The sequence below is a fragment of the Cyprinodon tularosa genome, unplaced genomic scaffold (genome assembly GCF_016077235.1).
Source record: "Cyprinodon tularosa strain WSP-4 unplaced genomic scaffold, ASM1607723v1 ctg25, whole genome shotgun sequence".
Taxonomy (NCBI): Eukaryota; Metazoa; Chordata; class Actinopteri; order Cyprinodontiformes; family Cyprinodontidae; genus Cyprinodon; species Cyprinodon tularosa.
The window spans coordinates 1,687,769-1,704,542 of NW_024038928.1; the positions used below are offsets into that span (position 1 = coordinate 1,687,769).

Sequence of the window (16,774 nt, forward strand, 5' to 3'; positions counted from 1 at the left end):
ACTTGTTTGCCCTTTAGGATGGATTCTGTCTTCATACATTAGGGTTAAATACTTTTGCCCTTTTCATTTAGGGGTCATTGTTATTGTGCATTTTATTCAAACCATTTACCCTGTGTGGGACATGTATAGGAGGCAAGGCATTTAGGGCTTTCAGGATGGTAGGGGTAGCAGCGGCTGAAGTGACTACTACTACTGACTGAAACACTTCTTTAACTAATTTAGAAGCACTTTTAGTCATTGTGTATTTACCTAAGCCTTAACCTTTTGACTAATGCTTCTATATTCTTTAGTTATACTTCCACATAGTATTCTTTTTGCACCATGCTTTCCATTTTGTGATGCGAACCAGTCCCTCTAGCTGCACAAAACTTCCATGAGGCTCCCAACTAGGTTTTTAAGGTCTAAGATGGTGATCTTCGGCTTGAAAGCCTCTTATAACAATGGCTATGTTCAAACATTTTTCCTCATACCACATGACATGTTTTAGTTCTTTAATCCCGAGTTCATTTGTGAGTTCATCAGACCACTTATATTGCTAAATGGCTTTTTCCTCTCTGAGTGGCCTTTCAGAACTCTTACCAGCTCCAACCAGCACCAGATTTATACAGACAACTATAACAGTTTAAAAAGATGAACCAATCCCCTTAACATATCTGGGGAAGTTTAGGATGAAGCAGAGTGGTGAAGGTCAGTAAATCTCTTCTTTCTTCCCTAATGTCAAACAAAAAGGTAATGCATTTATGTGTGAAAATGCACAAATGTCATCCAATTTGTCTCAATGCATAGTAGTCCTCCCAAATGAGGTTAAAATGTCTCTCATTAATATAATACTAGCCACAGATCTTGTCAGACTCATGAGAAAATCTAATTGCTAATAAACTCAGGCTAGGTAAACTGTTTGGATAAAAATATTTGGTGATCATATATATTTATCCTCAGCATTGTTGAAAAGATCAGTGTGAAAAATCTAAATTTTAACAGAATGTGAATCGTCTCTGCAGGGACCGGTGGGACCCCCAGGGAATCCAGGCCCTGTGGGACAGAAAGGCTCCAAAGTAAGTTTATTTAAACTGAAAGTATAATCGAAACGATGCCTATAAAAAGTCACCAGACTGTCATCTAATAACGTTTTAACTGCTTTTATTTCTAACCTGTGACAGTGGTTCTGATCTTGTTTGCTTTTAGGGGGAACGTGGAGCTCGGGGACCTGCAGGAGAACCAGTAAGAACAGATTTATGGCAAAAAAAATCCTCATAGAATAGTTCACCATCAAGCCTGATTTCCATAAGGACTTAATCGTTCTACCTCATGTTGCTGTAAAACGATGAATTGTTGCTTCATCAGTTTGTTTTCTTCTGACTGTATCTGTTAGTCTATATTATGATTTCCTAATGTGTGATTTGTCATCCAAAGGGGGTAGGACCTGATGGGACTGATGTAAGTACTCCCTGTCGGTGTGACTCTCTGTCTTTTTGTCTCTCTGTTTGGCTTCTTGTCCATCGGTCTGTCTGCATGTCTGTCCATCCATCCGTCCATCTACCTGTCTATGTTCTTTATCATCAGTTCGCCAGTACATCTGCCCGTTTTCAATGACGCATAGCTAACAGAAACATATTTCATAGTAATTAATGTTTTTCTGAAGCAAAGATTTTTTTATTTACTAAAATAGCAAGAACAAGTAAATAGGAACAATTTAGTTTCAGTTAAAACTTATTTAATTTTCCCTTTTCAACAATAAAGCTTCATTCTGTTGATAATACAAAAGTATCGAATTAGAATCCATTTATTTGTACAATTTAAATTAAATTGTACAAATAAAGAGTCTAGTGTCTTTCAAACTGCCTCCTTCCTTTGTTGGTTATAAAATCCGGATATGGGAGAATCTGACAAACAGAAACCTAGCATGTGTGCCAGTTTAACAGCACACTCAGTGAATTTTCTGCTTCTTCGCCTGCAGGGTATTCCTGGTACTGATGGGCTACCAGGTGAACTGGGGAGAGCTGGACCTCCTGTGAGTATAAGGAACACAGTAAAACTGACAAAGCAGTCGTATATTAAGTTATTGGGGGTTCTTTTATGAAGAAAATACTCTGGTCTAGACATTTGTAACTAAATAGTATTTGACAATCAATCTTCTGTATCTGTCATAGGGATCGAGAGGGAGGAGAGGTCCCGTCGGTCTACCAGGTCTTGCTGGTCCTCGGGTAAAGATCCATCTTTCTGTCTGATTGCTCTGTTTTATTTGTGGAAACTGGTCATGAGGGAAACATTGACATTTTAAGTTATATAAAAGGCTATTTTATGTCAAACTTTAAGCGGTAAGACCCTCTTCACAATTCTCATAAATAAAACCAATGTAACATATCTCGATGTCAGGAAAACAAGCCCACAGCATCACTGATCCTCCACCATACATGCTAGGATTCATCCTTTGTTTTACAACCAACCCACTTATTTGTTGGTAAAATGATCAGTTGCAGACCTAAAATAAACACGTCCAGTTGATACACTGCAAAAAAGGGAAATCTAAATAAGTCATTTTTGCTCAAATTAAGTGAATTTTTTCTTGAATTCAGACACTTTGCCAATAGAACAAGATAATTTACACTTAAAATAAGAAAAAAACAATTGCTTTGTCTTATTTCAAGTGTATATTATCTAATTATCTTATTTTAGGAGTAAAAATACTCATTCCATCGGCAGATCATCTTATTTTCCTGCTCAAATTAGGGGTAAATACACTTCATTTAAGACATTTTTTACTTATTTCTGGATGTTTTTTGCAGTGTAGGCCAGTTTATTTCAGCACATTTTAGAAAATTCAACATGCTGTGGATGAAAAAAAGAAACAAGTACATCACTGCAAAAACAGATCTAAAAGTAAGTAAAAAAAACCCCAACAACCTTACAATAAGTTATCTGCCCTTTATTTGAGCAGGTAAATAAAACAATCTGAAAATCGATTGTAGATTTCTGGCCCTTGAAATAAGCTAATTATAGAGATACTTTTTTTCTTATTTGTCCTATTTACTCGCTCAAAACATGGAAAAATAAACTTTTTTTAAAAATGTAGTTACTCAAACATCATTTTTGTTGCAGGGGCATTAAGGTATTTAATTAATAAACAAGATAAATAGTTTTAGAGAATAAAACATATGAATTAAAACGACTAATAGGAATGTTTGACAAAAAACATGTTTAGATCGGAAAGTCAAAGGTCCATCTGAACCGATAATACTTTCGATTTAAAGCAACCGAGGTTTTTAATAAACCGTTATAGTTTATTCCCGATTAATGGAGCATAAGAACTTAAACCTGCTTTCTATGTTTTGTTCTGGTTCTGGTTCTGCAGAATAGATTAGATCCAGTAGTCCTGAAAGGTCTGGCTGTTGATCCACTGACATAAAGTCTGTAATTATTTTAAAGCGAAGCCATTCAGTGATTTCTAGACTAACAGAAGGATTTTAAAGTATTTCTCTGAGATACAGGGAGCCAGTGGAAGGACTGTGGAACTGGGCTGATGTTCTCCACTTTCCTAGTTCTAGTGAGGATGCAGGCAGCAGCGTTCTGGATCAGCTGCAGCTTTCTGATCCTCTTTTCTAGGCAGAACTATGAAGACACTCCTGCAGGGATTAATTCTACTAACGATGAACGAAGCAGGAATTTTATCAGGGTCTTTTCAGGTTTTTCAGTCCTTTAATCCTGGAGATGTTCTTCAGGTGACAGACAGCTGATTTTGTTACTGTCTTTGTTACAGACGTTTTTTTCTCATATGGCTCCCAGTTAACAGCGTTACCTTGAGTCCACCATTAAGGTCTTTGCAAGTGTTGTGTTGTTCATGAATTACATAAAGTGACTGTGCCCTAATTTAACAATGCTCATGTTTTTCTTTTATCAGGTTATGATGAAGCAGGCAATGATCATATTGAAAACTATATTAAAAAAAAAACTGTGCTATTTGCTGATAAAACTAAAAATCTAATTTCATCTCATGTCATCTTTTTGGGTAAATGCGTATTTTAAACAGACGTAGATAGCTAAATATCTTTTGTGAAATTTTGAGCTTTTCAGAGAAACATCAGTAGAATTAAATGTGTAATATTTGATACAGATTGTAGATTCATGCTATATTCTTTTATGCCAATAGAATAACATTTTTTTGTGCACATTTCAGGGACCTCCAGCTGTTTACCAGGGGGAGGATCTGGTAAGTAGTTCTTTTGATTAGAAACTAAATATCATGGTAATGTTTTTCATTTAACATGAAACCAGGAGGACAGGGAGATTTCTCAAGGCCTTATTTTTTATACAAGGAGCTGGACTAAATTTTATAATAGTTAAAGGCCTTTATAACTTGCTTGTCATTCTGGGCAGCATGTTTGTTTATAAGCTTCCATTGACAATTATATTCACCAAAAAGCATTACTACCACTGAAAGTAATTTGGATATTGGAGAAACCCCCTCTGAAGGTCTTACAAGTCAAATAAAGAATCCTTGGAGCGGTGGGAAGGCCAACAGCTGGTTTAATTGACCCACATTTTAACCTTTTTCTTATACAGCTAATTAAATATTCATTCCAACAGTCAATATAGACATGCTGTAACCTGACTCCATCTGGAAACCTTCGGTTGAAGTAATTTTGGGAAGGGGCGAAAATACTGGTTAGCTAATTGGCCTATGTTGGTGATAGACAGGCCAAATAAACCAATCAGATCAACGAAGCATATGAAGTACTAACAGCCAGGCTACTCTTGACAAAACCAGTCGGGAGAAGAGCAAAAACATCTTTTCCTCTGAGAAAAGCCTCCAGAGCAGTGTTTTGCTCTTCTTTCAGTGAAGAAATACTCTGTAATTCCGATAAAACTTGCTCGATAGCCACGCTAACGCTAGTTTCATCGGCTGAAGCCGCCATGTTCTTTAGACTGAACTGTTGCGCTTCTCGTTGCGTCACACCTCAACCCGCCTCAAAGCCAACGCTGATTGGACGTTCGTTTGGTGAACGGCTCCAAATTTTCTTTAACGGAGAGTCTCCAGTAGCCTGACGTAGTCCTACTCAATTCTAGTCAGAATATGAGTCTGATACTGCTCCATAGAGCTGTGATTATGGGGCGTGTTTCGAACGAACCAGGAAAAAAAATGCCTCTGCACTCAGTTGGATAGACCTACAACCAATAAGAGCAATGGAATGCGTGACGTATGTTAAGCAACCAAGCAGCCAGCTGATAAATTAAACTTTTGCCGAATCCCGTAAGAAGGACGCCAAAAACATCTTTCTCTTCAACAAATGCCTTGATCGCGTTTCTCTGTTCCTCTTTTAAAATTTATTTGCTGTCGATATCTTCTAGAACAGACCTAATAGCTACATCTACACACCTCAACTCTCCAGTGGCAGCCATTGTTCTTGTCACCCAAGCGCGCTTTGGTGACGTGGTTGATTACGTTACTGTTGATCATCTGTCCATCATGGTATAAAGCCCGCCCTGATAATTTGATTGGCCCGACCAGATATTGGGCGAGCATACTCGTGCTACTATTGAGCAATGCCAGACCGAACTTCCCGACCTCAAACCTTGTGGGCGGGACTAAGTTCGGAATGGCACCCAGGCTATCTCCAGACTGACTAGCGAGCGAAATCTTGAAACCTTGCGAGATCAGGATGGTCTCACGAGGCTAGACATGCTGTACATTGACATAAAGCCTGCTTTCCCACATTTTCAACCGTTTATATGCAGTTTAACATAAACAGACGTTAACCCCGCCTATTTCTCAAGATAATCAAAAGCATACAAATCCAGTACCGTACAGTTGGTGTGTTATTTTCAAGAGTCAGCAGAAGCAAACCCATCAAACTCTTTCTAGTTGTATCCAAGGTAGAAGTTACAACAGCTAAAAGCCGAGGTATATAGAGTATGTGTGAAAATGTTATGGTGCTGCCCTTTGGACAGCAGATGCAGATTAGCCATTGGGCAAATTCTGCCATATATCGCAATATATTCAAAATGTCAGAATTAGCGTTGAGTTCGAGGCTTTATAGAGTGGACCAAAACAAAGTCTTCCATGGTTCTTAAAAAACGTCAGCACTCTGACTACAGATTATTCTAGTGCCAGCTAACAGAACGGACAAAAAGTCCTGGATAGATGTTGAATCATTTTTCATTTTCAGAAATACTAAAAAAAAGTCCAGTTTCCTTTGTTTTCAGCTTGCTTTGTCCAACCGTTTCCCATTATATAGAGTTTAGCACAACGATTTTTCAAAGCTTTATCATATGTTTTTGGTGACTGTCATTAAAACCTAACATCAGATCAATGAAAACATCATCAGTCAAAATTAGAATCAGTGACCAAATGGTTCCAAACAAGATCTTTGATTTTACGCTAACTTTCAAGGTAAAAGTAAATCTTCTATTTGTGAACTTGACTATCAGTGGGATTTTTTTCTAAACTGCAAGCATGATGTTGTATCTTTCAGTGCCCGAACGCCTGCCCCCCAGGTCTGACTGGATATTCTGGACTCCCTGGAATGAAAGTCAGTTCACTTGGAAGGATCCAGCTGTCAATTAGTTTCAGTTGAGATTTTTGGGCAAATTTTTTTTACTTCTTTCTCCACAGGGCCACAAAGGGGCTAAGGGCGAATCAGGTGAGCCCGGAAGACAAGGACACAAGGTGATGTCTTGCCAAAGCATCTAAAAAAACAAAACAAAAAAAGGATTAATGTGTAAATAACCAACGATTGCATAACTGGACTGTAATCTCTAACAGGGAGTGGAGGGCGATCAGGGACCCCCCGGTGAAGTTGGAGCTCAAGGACTGCCAGTAAAATATTTCATCATTGTCCCTGAAAAGACTGTTCATTTTAAAAAGACATTGTCTTTAATCAGTCATACTAACTCATCTCTGTCTGCTGAGTGATTTTAGGGCCCTGGTGTGAAAAGAGGGGCTCCAGGAATAATGGGCCCCAAAGGAGAACGGGTAAGGCTAACAGGAAGTAAAACAAAAAGACACAATAAAAAAAGGACAGAAGAAATACGTGAAACAAACGCTCTTAAGAGAGGAATGCAGGATGGATTAAGCCATGGGGAGCTATTCTATGTTTTACTAATTTCTAAAAACAAACTAATGCCAACGTCACACCTTGAAGATTTAGCTGGCATATGTTGGATAAGTTATGGGTAGTTATGAGCATAATGAAGACACGCTGAAGCACGCTAATAAAAAAACACACTGGCACACGTCGACAAGTACGTTGAGAAATTTTGAGCATGCTCAAATTTTCCCGACGTATGCCAGCATATGCCCATACGTTGGACATAAGTTCCAGATAAGTCATCTGATCGTTGACATACATTAATTGTAAGTTACTCATAAGTCGTGGCGTCTAGCTTATCCAAAACCTATAAGTAACTCATGCGTAACTTATGAAGAACGTACCTCAAACGTCTATCAACGTATCTGACGTGTTCCAGACGACCACTGAACGTGTTTCTACCTTACAGCTAGTGTTGCACCGATGCCATTTTTTGGCCCCGATACCCGATACCTGGCTGTGCAGTATCGGCCGATACCGATGCCATAATAATGTAAAATAATTGCCATCATGGCTTTGTCAAGCTGCTGCCTACCTTTGTGAAGCAGGAAAAAATCTAATACAAAGTGAAACCAGTAGAACTTTTTATTGCCTACCAGGAATGGGTGACAATAGTTGAATAAACTTATGGCTCTCAAAATGGTATCGGTGCACTATTTGTTGGTACTCACCGATACCGATACCACCATTTTAGGGCGGTATCGGGGCCCCGTCCGATACTGGTATCGGTATCGGTGCAACACCACTTACAGCTACTGTATGATGGCGTATTGGCAGAGTTTTGGTATAAAAGGGGGTTCACAGGGTGAGCGTGAAGGTGAGAATGAAGGATTCTCCCTGCGTTCACGCTCACGGCCATGACCAACAATCCTCCTAGCAGACATGACACTGAATCTGCTGCAACTGCAAACCGTCTTTTTTAAAATTAATTTATTTATTATTTTTTGGGGGGGCCGGTGGGAAACAGCAGCTAGGTTAATACAGCGATCAAATAAATCTTTTATGCAGGCCGGCGCATCGCTGCCCCCACTCAGGATACTGGCTTGTGACATTTAATTGGCATTACGCTGCCGTGTGTTATGCATACGTTAGGCTGTTGTTGGTCATAAGTTTTGGACTCGTTATGAATTCTCTATGCCTGCGTTTTAGAAGATTCTTGGACGTCAGGCATACGCTGTCTAATGCGGCAAGGTGTGACGAGGGTCCTAACTTTTTGTTATTTTCTTGTTTCAATTTATGCAATAATAAGTTGCGTGGAAAAGATTAATACGCTCCTGTTAAATCTACCTGTTTTTTACAGGTTAGTTTTCATCCATAATGGGACTTTAATCCTGTACAATTCGAAAATGGTAAAAATCTGTGTGGAAAAAAAGAAAAGTATTTTCTTTAAAAAGCTGCATCAAGCAGCAATTTCCGTTTTCCCATCTCCGGCGTCTGCTTCTTTAGGCGCACTTGAGATTTAAATGCTAAAAAAAAAAGCTACAAATACTCAAAACATAACGAGGACCTCCCGACACGCCTTGACACCCATCCGCCGTAGAAATATAAAACTGGACGTCACTGACCCTTTAAGTGCTTTTGGTTTGAACTTACCAGAATGAAAGCTTCCAAAGTTGCTGTGTAGCAATTAGATTGACTTCTCATGGTGGCTGCTTTAAAACATTTTTATTCAATATAAAAAAAAAAATGTATAACGAATCTTAAGAAAAACAATCCCATTGACCAAAATCAGGATTAGTACAGGACCAGGAAAACCAGTTAATTGCATCATGGCATTGACTAGCAGGACGTCACAGTTTCTTTGGAGTCCTAAAATGGTAGAGAAGTTTATTACATTAAAGGTTTTAGTTTTGAGATTTAAAGGAGGCCAAAATGTAATTTAATGCAGGTGACTTTTTTTCTACAACCTTTAAAAAGGATGTTGGTGGTGGGTTTTTGGGGATTTGGGGTTCTAAAACTTTTTAGTAAACCAAACGGAGACCCCAGCAAGAAAAGTTTGGGATTACCCAACTCTGTTTTGGCAGTTATAATTTTCCCACAGTAGAATTGTACAGGATATGTGTCAATTTTGTTATTTTTTATAGTTTGTTACCTTCAGATCATCTTAATCTGAATTTTGAATCAAGTAGTGAACCTTTCGTTCGTTGTTTCTATAATCAAATGGTGATCTGAAGTTAAACAATAATTAGGTTTGGGTAGAAGTAAAAATCCTGTCAGATCTTAAACTGGCAAATCCAATAAACCTAAAATGTTTTATGCATTTCAAATCTAATCTCACATTATATGAAACATTTGGTGCAAAGAGTTCCAATAAATAAAGGGACACATAGATGTAAGACTAGTTAATTGAGTTTGATCTGTTTTCTCCTCCTTATCCAAACAGGGGCCTCGTGGGAGCCCCGGTGATGTAGGGCCTCGGGGAGCTCTGGGAGCACCAGTGAGTGGAAACCTAAACTACGCTAGAGGTTAACATTAATATACGTTAATATTACTGATGGATGTTTTTGCAATTTTCAGGGGGATCCGGGTCAACGAGGAGGATCAGGAGAGAGCGGACAGATAGGAGTACAGGTGAGACCATTAAAAGAGGGCGGGAAAGAATTATAAGTTAGAAAACTTTTCTTTATTTTTCACCAAACGCACTCTCACACCTTGATTTCTTAGCTTTTTATAACTGTAAATGTTGTGAAATTAGTAATATTTACATGTTTGTCTTCATTAGTTTCTCTAAGCTAATAGCTGACTGTAATATTTAAAAGTTCAGTTCTTACTTCGGAGCCTATTTTTTGTGTTTTTGTAGGGGGACCGAGGCCCTCCAGGAATCAGGGGCGTTCCAGGGCCAAAAGGAGAACCTGTGAGTCAAACTTCATCATATTGCTTGTCTGACAGTCAAATAGAATGTATAGATTTAATCTGTTCTTTCCATTTTTAACTGGTACCATGATCCTGCACTGCCAAACTTAAAATGTCAGTCATTTTTTTCTTGACATAATGGAGGAACAACAAGATCTTCTGAGGTTATGTAGAAGAATATTATCATAGAAATCACAGTATAACATCTTTGATAATGTATCGGAAAATATATATATATAAATATTAGGGCTGTCAAAAGTACTGAAACCTTGTATCCAGATACAATACTCGTTTTTTAAAGTATCGAGACAGTGCTACCACCAGTGGCACCTAAGCAGTCATTCATCTAAATTGCAGAATAGAGGAAAATGCACTTTCAGAACACTGTGTGATTGAATAATTCTGTGCACTTTTCAGTTTCAGAGTTTTTTTTTGTAACAGGTCCAGCTGCTGAGAATGATTTTTGTTTCTTAACCGGTTTGGCTAGCGTCATTGTTATGTGTGCAAAGCATAGCCAAGGAAGAAACACTTAATATTAATTTTATATGTTTTTTATCAAGCTTGCTTAATATTGTGCACAGCATACAACTTCAAAATATTGTTCTTATTGTTTATTGTATTTTATTTATTAATGCAAATACTTCTGTAGAATTTTGGAGTCTTTGTTTTTATCCGTGTGGACAAATGGTATCGAATATTTTCCTTAGTATCGGTATCACGTTGAAAAGTTTAGTATCGTGACAACCCTAATATATATATAATTATATATATATATTTGTAATTATCCATCCATCCATTATCTGATACGCTTGTCCCAATTGGGGTCGGGAGGGGTACTGGTGCCTATTAGAGACTGACACGGGAGTGGATTTTCACTCCTGTCCCGTCCCACTCCCAAAGAAAAAAATCCCGGGCCAGAGTAGAAATCTAAATCCTGTCCCGTCCCACTCCTGGTGAAATTACTCCCGCTCCCATTCAGAATGACTCCCGCTCCTGCACTACTCCCATTCTTGTTGTCTTCAATAAGATTTCTGCCAATACATTGAATCTGAATTTCTATGAAGGGTCAGTTAAGTTCCTGTTTCTAACTGTAGTAACTGTTGGTCCCTCCAACTGTTTTTGAGCGCGGGTGAAAAACTCAGAGCAGAAGCACTGTTGTTTTTTGGGTCGTGAAGTTTTTTTCGACTCGCATTATAGCTTCAAGGAAAAAAACTACAAAATGGCGGCGCCAGTACTGGATGTTTTTTCTTTCTATTTTATTATCGATCCTAGTTTTTTTAGTTACTATTGGTTTGCTCCCGCTCCCGTCTCATCCCGTTAATGTTTAACCCTGTACCGTCTCAATCACGTGATCGTTACTAATACTGACTCCCATCCCACGGGAATCCCACGGGAATCCCGTGACCCGTGGGATTCCCGAAAAAATGTCAGTCTCTAGTGCCTATCTCCAGCTGTGTACGGGCGAGAGGCAGGGTACAACCTGGACAGGTTGCCAGTCGATCGCAGGGCAACACATTCACGCACACACTCACACCTAAGGAGAATCTATAGAAGCCAATTAACCTAACAGTCATGTTTTTGGACTGTGGGAGGAAGCCGGAGTACCCGGAGAGAACCCACGCATGCTCAGGGAGAACATGCAAACTCCATGCAGAAAGACCCCGGGCCTGGAATCAAACCCAGAACCTTCTTGCTGCAAGTGTAGCAGTGCTACCCACTGCACCAATGAGCAATTAATGTAATGTAATTAATTAATTTCAATTGCATATGGGGAACAGTGGTTCTCAGGGGGCCATGGTCTTTTAAGTTTTCCATTCAACCCTGCTCCCACACAGCCTATGAAGATCTGTACTTTGACTTTTTGATTGGAATCAGGTGTGTTGTGGCAGAGGAATGAGGTAACCTTGCAGGCAGTGTTGGGAAAGTTCTCTTTCTACGTGAACTAGTTCAAAGTTCAGTTCACACATTTTAAAATGAACTAGTTCAGTTCATAGTTCATAATTCAAAACCAAAAAATGAACTAGTTCATAGTTCTTTTTTTTTTTTTCATATATTGCTCAATTACTCCATAGCCTACTGTAGAACCACAGACAGCAATTATTTTATCAGTTGTAACTCTGAAACTGTGCGTCAGATTTCATCTTCATATCCAGTTTTGAATCCTTCTCCAACCAGGGTTTACATTAGCATTGAGGGGACAGCATTTCCCCATTGTTGCTTTAACGCTTTGTTGCTGTCCATTCACTTCACACTAGTAGCAGCTGCAGCTTTCACCCCTACAGTATATTCTCAAAAACATCAGGAAAAATGTGCTGCTTGAATGGTCTTTTTTATGAGGAATTATTAAAAGAAAAATAGGAAAGTAGTCTTTAAGGTGCAAATGTTTTTTTTTATTTTAATAATTTTTTTCATTTGAAATTCCATTTCAATACATACTAAAAAGGAATCCTGGAAAATTATACCAGGCAGGTTTAACAAACAAGTTACATGGATAGTAAAACCCTCAAGAACAGGGGTCTTCTATGTTTTCCAGACCAAGGACCCCCAAACTGATGGCGAGATGGAGCGGGGACCCCCTAACTATATATATTGTATGAAATTGTGTCCTATAGTCACTCTATTACAGGTGGAGTAATGTAAAGAAATTAATTTCTCCCTGGGATTATTAAAGTTTTTCTGATTCTGATTCCTGGTTGATGGGACAGGTGTTGTGAAGGAAACGGTGCCCAGCTTGAAAGAGCTCCTGTGTGTCGCTGAATGTGAGCATTGATGACTGAAAGACATCTTTTGTCTCCATTTATCTGTTTACTACAGTGTGTTGATTTCATGTTAATGAGTATTTAAAGACATTTCAATTAGTGGGGGGAAAAATTGCAGGGGGGGAATATAAAAATATCAACTAACCATGCAGACCCTCATGCAGTACCTCCGTAGACCCCCTAGGGGTCGCGGATCCCCTGTTGAAGACCTCCGCTCAAGAAGATTTTACTAACACAAACTGAGGGACCAGGCTGAGGTAGGAATTTAAGTTTTACTGAAGTGCGGATTTTTTTACTGAAAGCCGGCGGGCAAACTTGTTGCCATCATCCTCACCGACCACCTGGTCATAAAGCTGTTTTAAGTGATCATACTGCTGCTTTGTCGCCTCCACGCTGCTGTGGCTTCCACGCTGCATTTTGTTTTGATGACGCACGCGGCTGTAGGCTACGACGCTGGTAGCTGGTGTTGCCAGATTGGGTGTTTTTCCTGCTACATATTAAGGCCTGTTTACGGTGTGATTTAGCCGGGGTTTCACCTGGAGGGCTCTATAGAAATCTGTCAACCTATTGAACGGAGCTGAACTGAGAGAGCGTGCCGTTCACAGACACCAGAGTGAACGAGTTCACAATAACATTCATCAGGGAGTAATGCAGTACGTTCAGTTCACGTTCGCCCAAAATATGAACGAGCTCATGAACTTTCATTCAATGAACGCGTTCAGGCACAACACTGCTTGCAGGATGAAGGTCGAGGTTACCAATCGCTGTGCTAAAGGTACCCAACCAAAGAATTTGAACTCTGGGACATTACAACATTTTAGTGCATGAGTAATCAGCCTTTCTGTGGTGGATTTGCTCAGTCGTTTACCTCATTCAGCAAGCATGATTTGGTGAAGTAAGCTAACAGTAGCATAAGCAGCTGTAACATCCCCTGACATGTTTGTCTTTTAATAAAACATAAAGCTGAGCAGCTTCGGTGATGAGACAATAAATTTTTGTATGATAATTACAAATCACCTTGCTGTGGTTGACAGTCCCATCTTCAACAGCTTTAGGTGCATAACCACTAGGGTTGCCAACCGTCCTTTGAAAAACGGAATCGTTCCGTATTTAGAAGTAGAAGTACTTGTCATGTATTTAGTGGAAAAGGAACGCACTTTGTCTCGTATTACTGTGAGAGTAAAAAAATTAGTCAGTAAAAAGCTAATGGAATATGAAGAACAGGGGCATGTTAGATACAACACTTGCGGTAAACCTGTCCTGCGTTGTGACCAATGCACTGACAACATATATATAATAATCCAGAATCCCCTCATCTCATTGGTTGAGCCAAGTGTTGCTCACAGAGAAGAAAGCGGGAGACAACAGAGCAGTATGGCAGAGATGGCAAAAGTACTCACTTTCCGAACTTGAGTAAAAGTACAGATACTTGTGTTAAAAAATACTCTGGTAAAAGTAGAAGTACTGATTAAACTTCTTTACTCAAGTAAAAGTAACAAAGTACAGGCTTGTAAATGTACTTAAAGTATAAAAGTAAAAGTAGAAACCACTTTTTTCATGCCGTTGCCTACATTTTAAATGGATGTCTGCCAATAGGACTAGATCTCCGTTGTGTTCATTTTCAATCATCTCGTCGTCCATACTACTATGCTAACGCCACCGCCACCAAGCTGCAATGATTTGCCACGAATGAATACCGCCGAATCTGTCGATTCATCATGTAGTGGTGCGTCAAATGCAACGTAGATTCCCATCCAATTAGATTGAATTTGGTATTGATGACGTGAAAAATAATAACGGTAACTCCATTGAAATGATTCAAAACTAAAGTAACGAGACGATTTTTTTAAATGTAAGGAGTAGAAAGTACAGATATTAGTGTAAAAATGTAAGGAGTAGAAGTAAAAAGTTGCCGTAAAAATAAGTAGTGAAGTAAAGGAAAAATATCAGAAAAATCTACTTGAGTACAGTATTTCCCATCTCTGCAGTATGGGGGATGAACGGGGTAATTAAAATGCTGACGCTGCTTTTGGGGGCGGTGCACCTTCGCATAGTGATGCTGCTCTTTCGAAAAAAAAGATGCAGAAATATAGGGAGGAATGGGAAAAAAACAAAAGATGGGTGGAAAAAGTCCATAATAATGAATATAAATCACAATGCAAATGTGCATGTACTTCAACGCAGATTTGAGTCAAATAGATAAAAACTCATTTCACACACAAAGGGGGGCTAAGAAAAAAAATCACCACGCCAGGAGGGGTAAAGGCAATCAGGTCAGCTGGCACACACATGGGATGTCCCTTTTTTTTTAGGGAGTTGGCTACCCTAATTACCACCACCCACAGCCTAGGTCATTCAGGGTTAATTTTGGGATCCTGGGCTGAAAAGTTGATGGTTATTAAATCTACGGCTGCAACTCATGGTCTCCTCTCTTGTTGACAGGGCCTCCCTGGTCCAGATGGTCGTGAAGGAATACCTGGGTTGCCTGGTTCTAAGGTAAGGTTGCAGATAATAAACCAAAAATAATCTTTTACCGGCCAACAGCATGCCAACAAGCTGAGGAGGGCTTCACATTTAATATAGAAATTGTCAGAACCACCAAGGACATTCTGTTTGTCCTTCTGTGATGTAAAAATATGGAATAACTTGAAAAAGACAAAGAGTTTAATAATTTAAAACAATATAAAAAAAGGTTTTGGTCACAGATTATGTAGATGAAGACTGTTGGTATATGTTTACATAGTGATATGATAACGCATGATTACAGGTCATTGTTATGAATTAATGCATTTATATAACAAGTAATGCATTGCAAAAACGAGCTAGAAATAAGTACAAATTTCTTAAATTAAATGTATTTACTCTTAATTTGAGTAGGTGAATTAGATAGTTTGCCAATTGAATGAGTATTTTTACCCTTAAAATAAGATAATTAGATAATATGCACTTGAAATAAGAGAATTCAACTGTGTTTTCTTATTTTAAATGTAAATTGTCTTGCTCCATTGGCAAAATGTATCTTTTTACCTACTCAATTCAAGAAGAAATGCACTGATTTTACGAAAAAATTACTTATCTAGATTTAAATATTTTGCAGTGTGTAAGTACACTGCAAAAATTAGAATCGAAATATGTCATATTTTATGGAATTGAGGAGGTGAGTCAATTTGCCAATGGAGCAGACCATTTATATTTAAAAAAAAGAAAAAAATCAATTGTATTGTCTCATTTACAGTGCATATTATCTAGTTATTTTATTTTACGGCTAAAAAATCTCCTTCCATTGGCAAATCATCTTATGTACCTACTCAAATTAAGGGTAAATTAACTTAATTCAAGGAAATTTTGCTTGTTTTTGGATTGTTTTAGTAGGGTAACTGCAAGTGCCTTACACTGAAAAAACGATCTAGAAATAAGTCCAAATGTCTTAAATTAAGTGTATTTACCCTTGATTTGAGTAGGTACATAAGATGATTTGCCAATGGAATGATGATTTTTACCCTTAAAATAAGGAAATTCGATAGTATACACTTGAAATGAGACAATTAAATAGTTTTTTTTTCTTATTTTAAATGTAAATTGTCTTGTTCCATTGGCAAAGTGTCTCACTTACCTCCTCAATTCAAGAAGAAATGCACTTATTTTAAGAAAAAATGACTTATCTAGACTTTGATTTTTTCCAGTGTAAAGAACAGGAAGGACGTGGGACAGTATTTCTTATTCTTATTTGTAAAATATTGTTCTGGTTATGCCTTTCAGAATGAATAAACAAAATAAAATGAAGGTTGCTAATTACATTTCTGCTGCAGGTAATTGTTCGTGGTGCACTGCCACAGCTAAATAAAAGCCGCAACACCATCAAAATGAATAAAATAACTTAGAAATAATGTAAAGCATACATTATTCATATGATATAACATTTAAAAAATTGATAACAGTGGCTAACAGTTATGAAGCAACTGGTGTGAGCTGCTCTGCTCTTCTTAGTGAAGGAAAACTGGTGTTGGGTGTTGCCATCTCAGCAAAGTTGTCACTTTATTTTGAGACTTTTCAAAACAGCAAAAGAGACAAATCTTG

The 16,774-nt window shown here is 38.3% G+C and overlaps 1 protein-coding gene across 1 annotated transcript in view; it reads left to right on the forward strand.

Moving 5' to 3' along the window:
• col9a1a (collagen, type IX, alpha 1a) overlaps positions 1 to 16,774 on the forward strand; it is a 36,203-nt gene that overhangs the window by 5,124 nt on the left and 14,305 nt on the right. The window contains exons 5-18 of the mRNA XM_038288261.1: positions 1,002 to 1,055; positions 1,186 to 1,221; positions 1,414 to 1,437; positions 1,958 to 2,011; positions 2,151 to 2,204; positions 4,175 to 4,207; positions 6,471 to 6,527; positions 6,611 to 6,664; positions 6,761 to 6,814; positions 6,917 to 6,970; positions 9,469 to 9,522; positions 9,603 to 9,656; positions 9,886 to 9,939; positions 15,140 to 15,193. Of these exons, the coding sequence (XP_038144189.1) occupies positions 1,002 to 1,055; positions 1,186 to 1,221; positions 1,414 to 1,437; positions 1,958 to 2,011; positions 2,151 to 2,204; positions 4,175 to 4,207; positions 6,471 to 6,527; positions 6,611 to 6,664; positions 6,761 to 6,814; positions 6,917 to 6,970; positions 9,469 to 9,522; positions 9,603 to 9,656; positions 9,886 to 9,939; positions 15,140 to 15,193 (690 nt within the window). The remainder of the gene's footprint in view (positions 1 to 1,001; positions 1,056 to 1,185; positions 1,222 to 1,413; positions 1,438 to 1,957; positions 2,012 to 2,150; positions 2,205 to 4,174; positions 4,208 to 6,470; positions 6,528 to 6,610; positions 6,665 to 6,760; positions 6,815 to 6,916; positions 6,971 to 9,468; positions 9,523 to 9,602; positions 9,657 to 9,885; positions 9,940 to 15,139; positions 15,194 to 16,774) is intronic.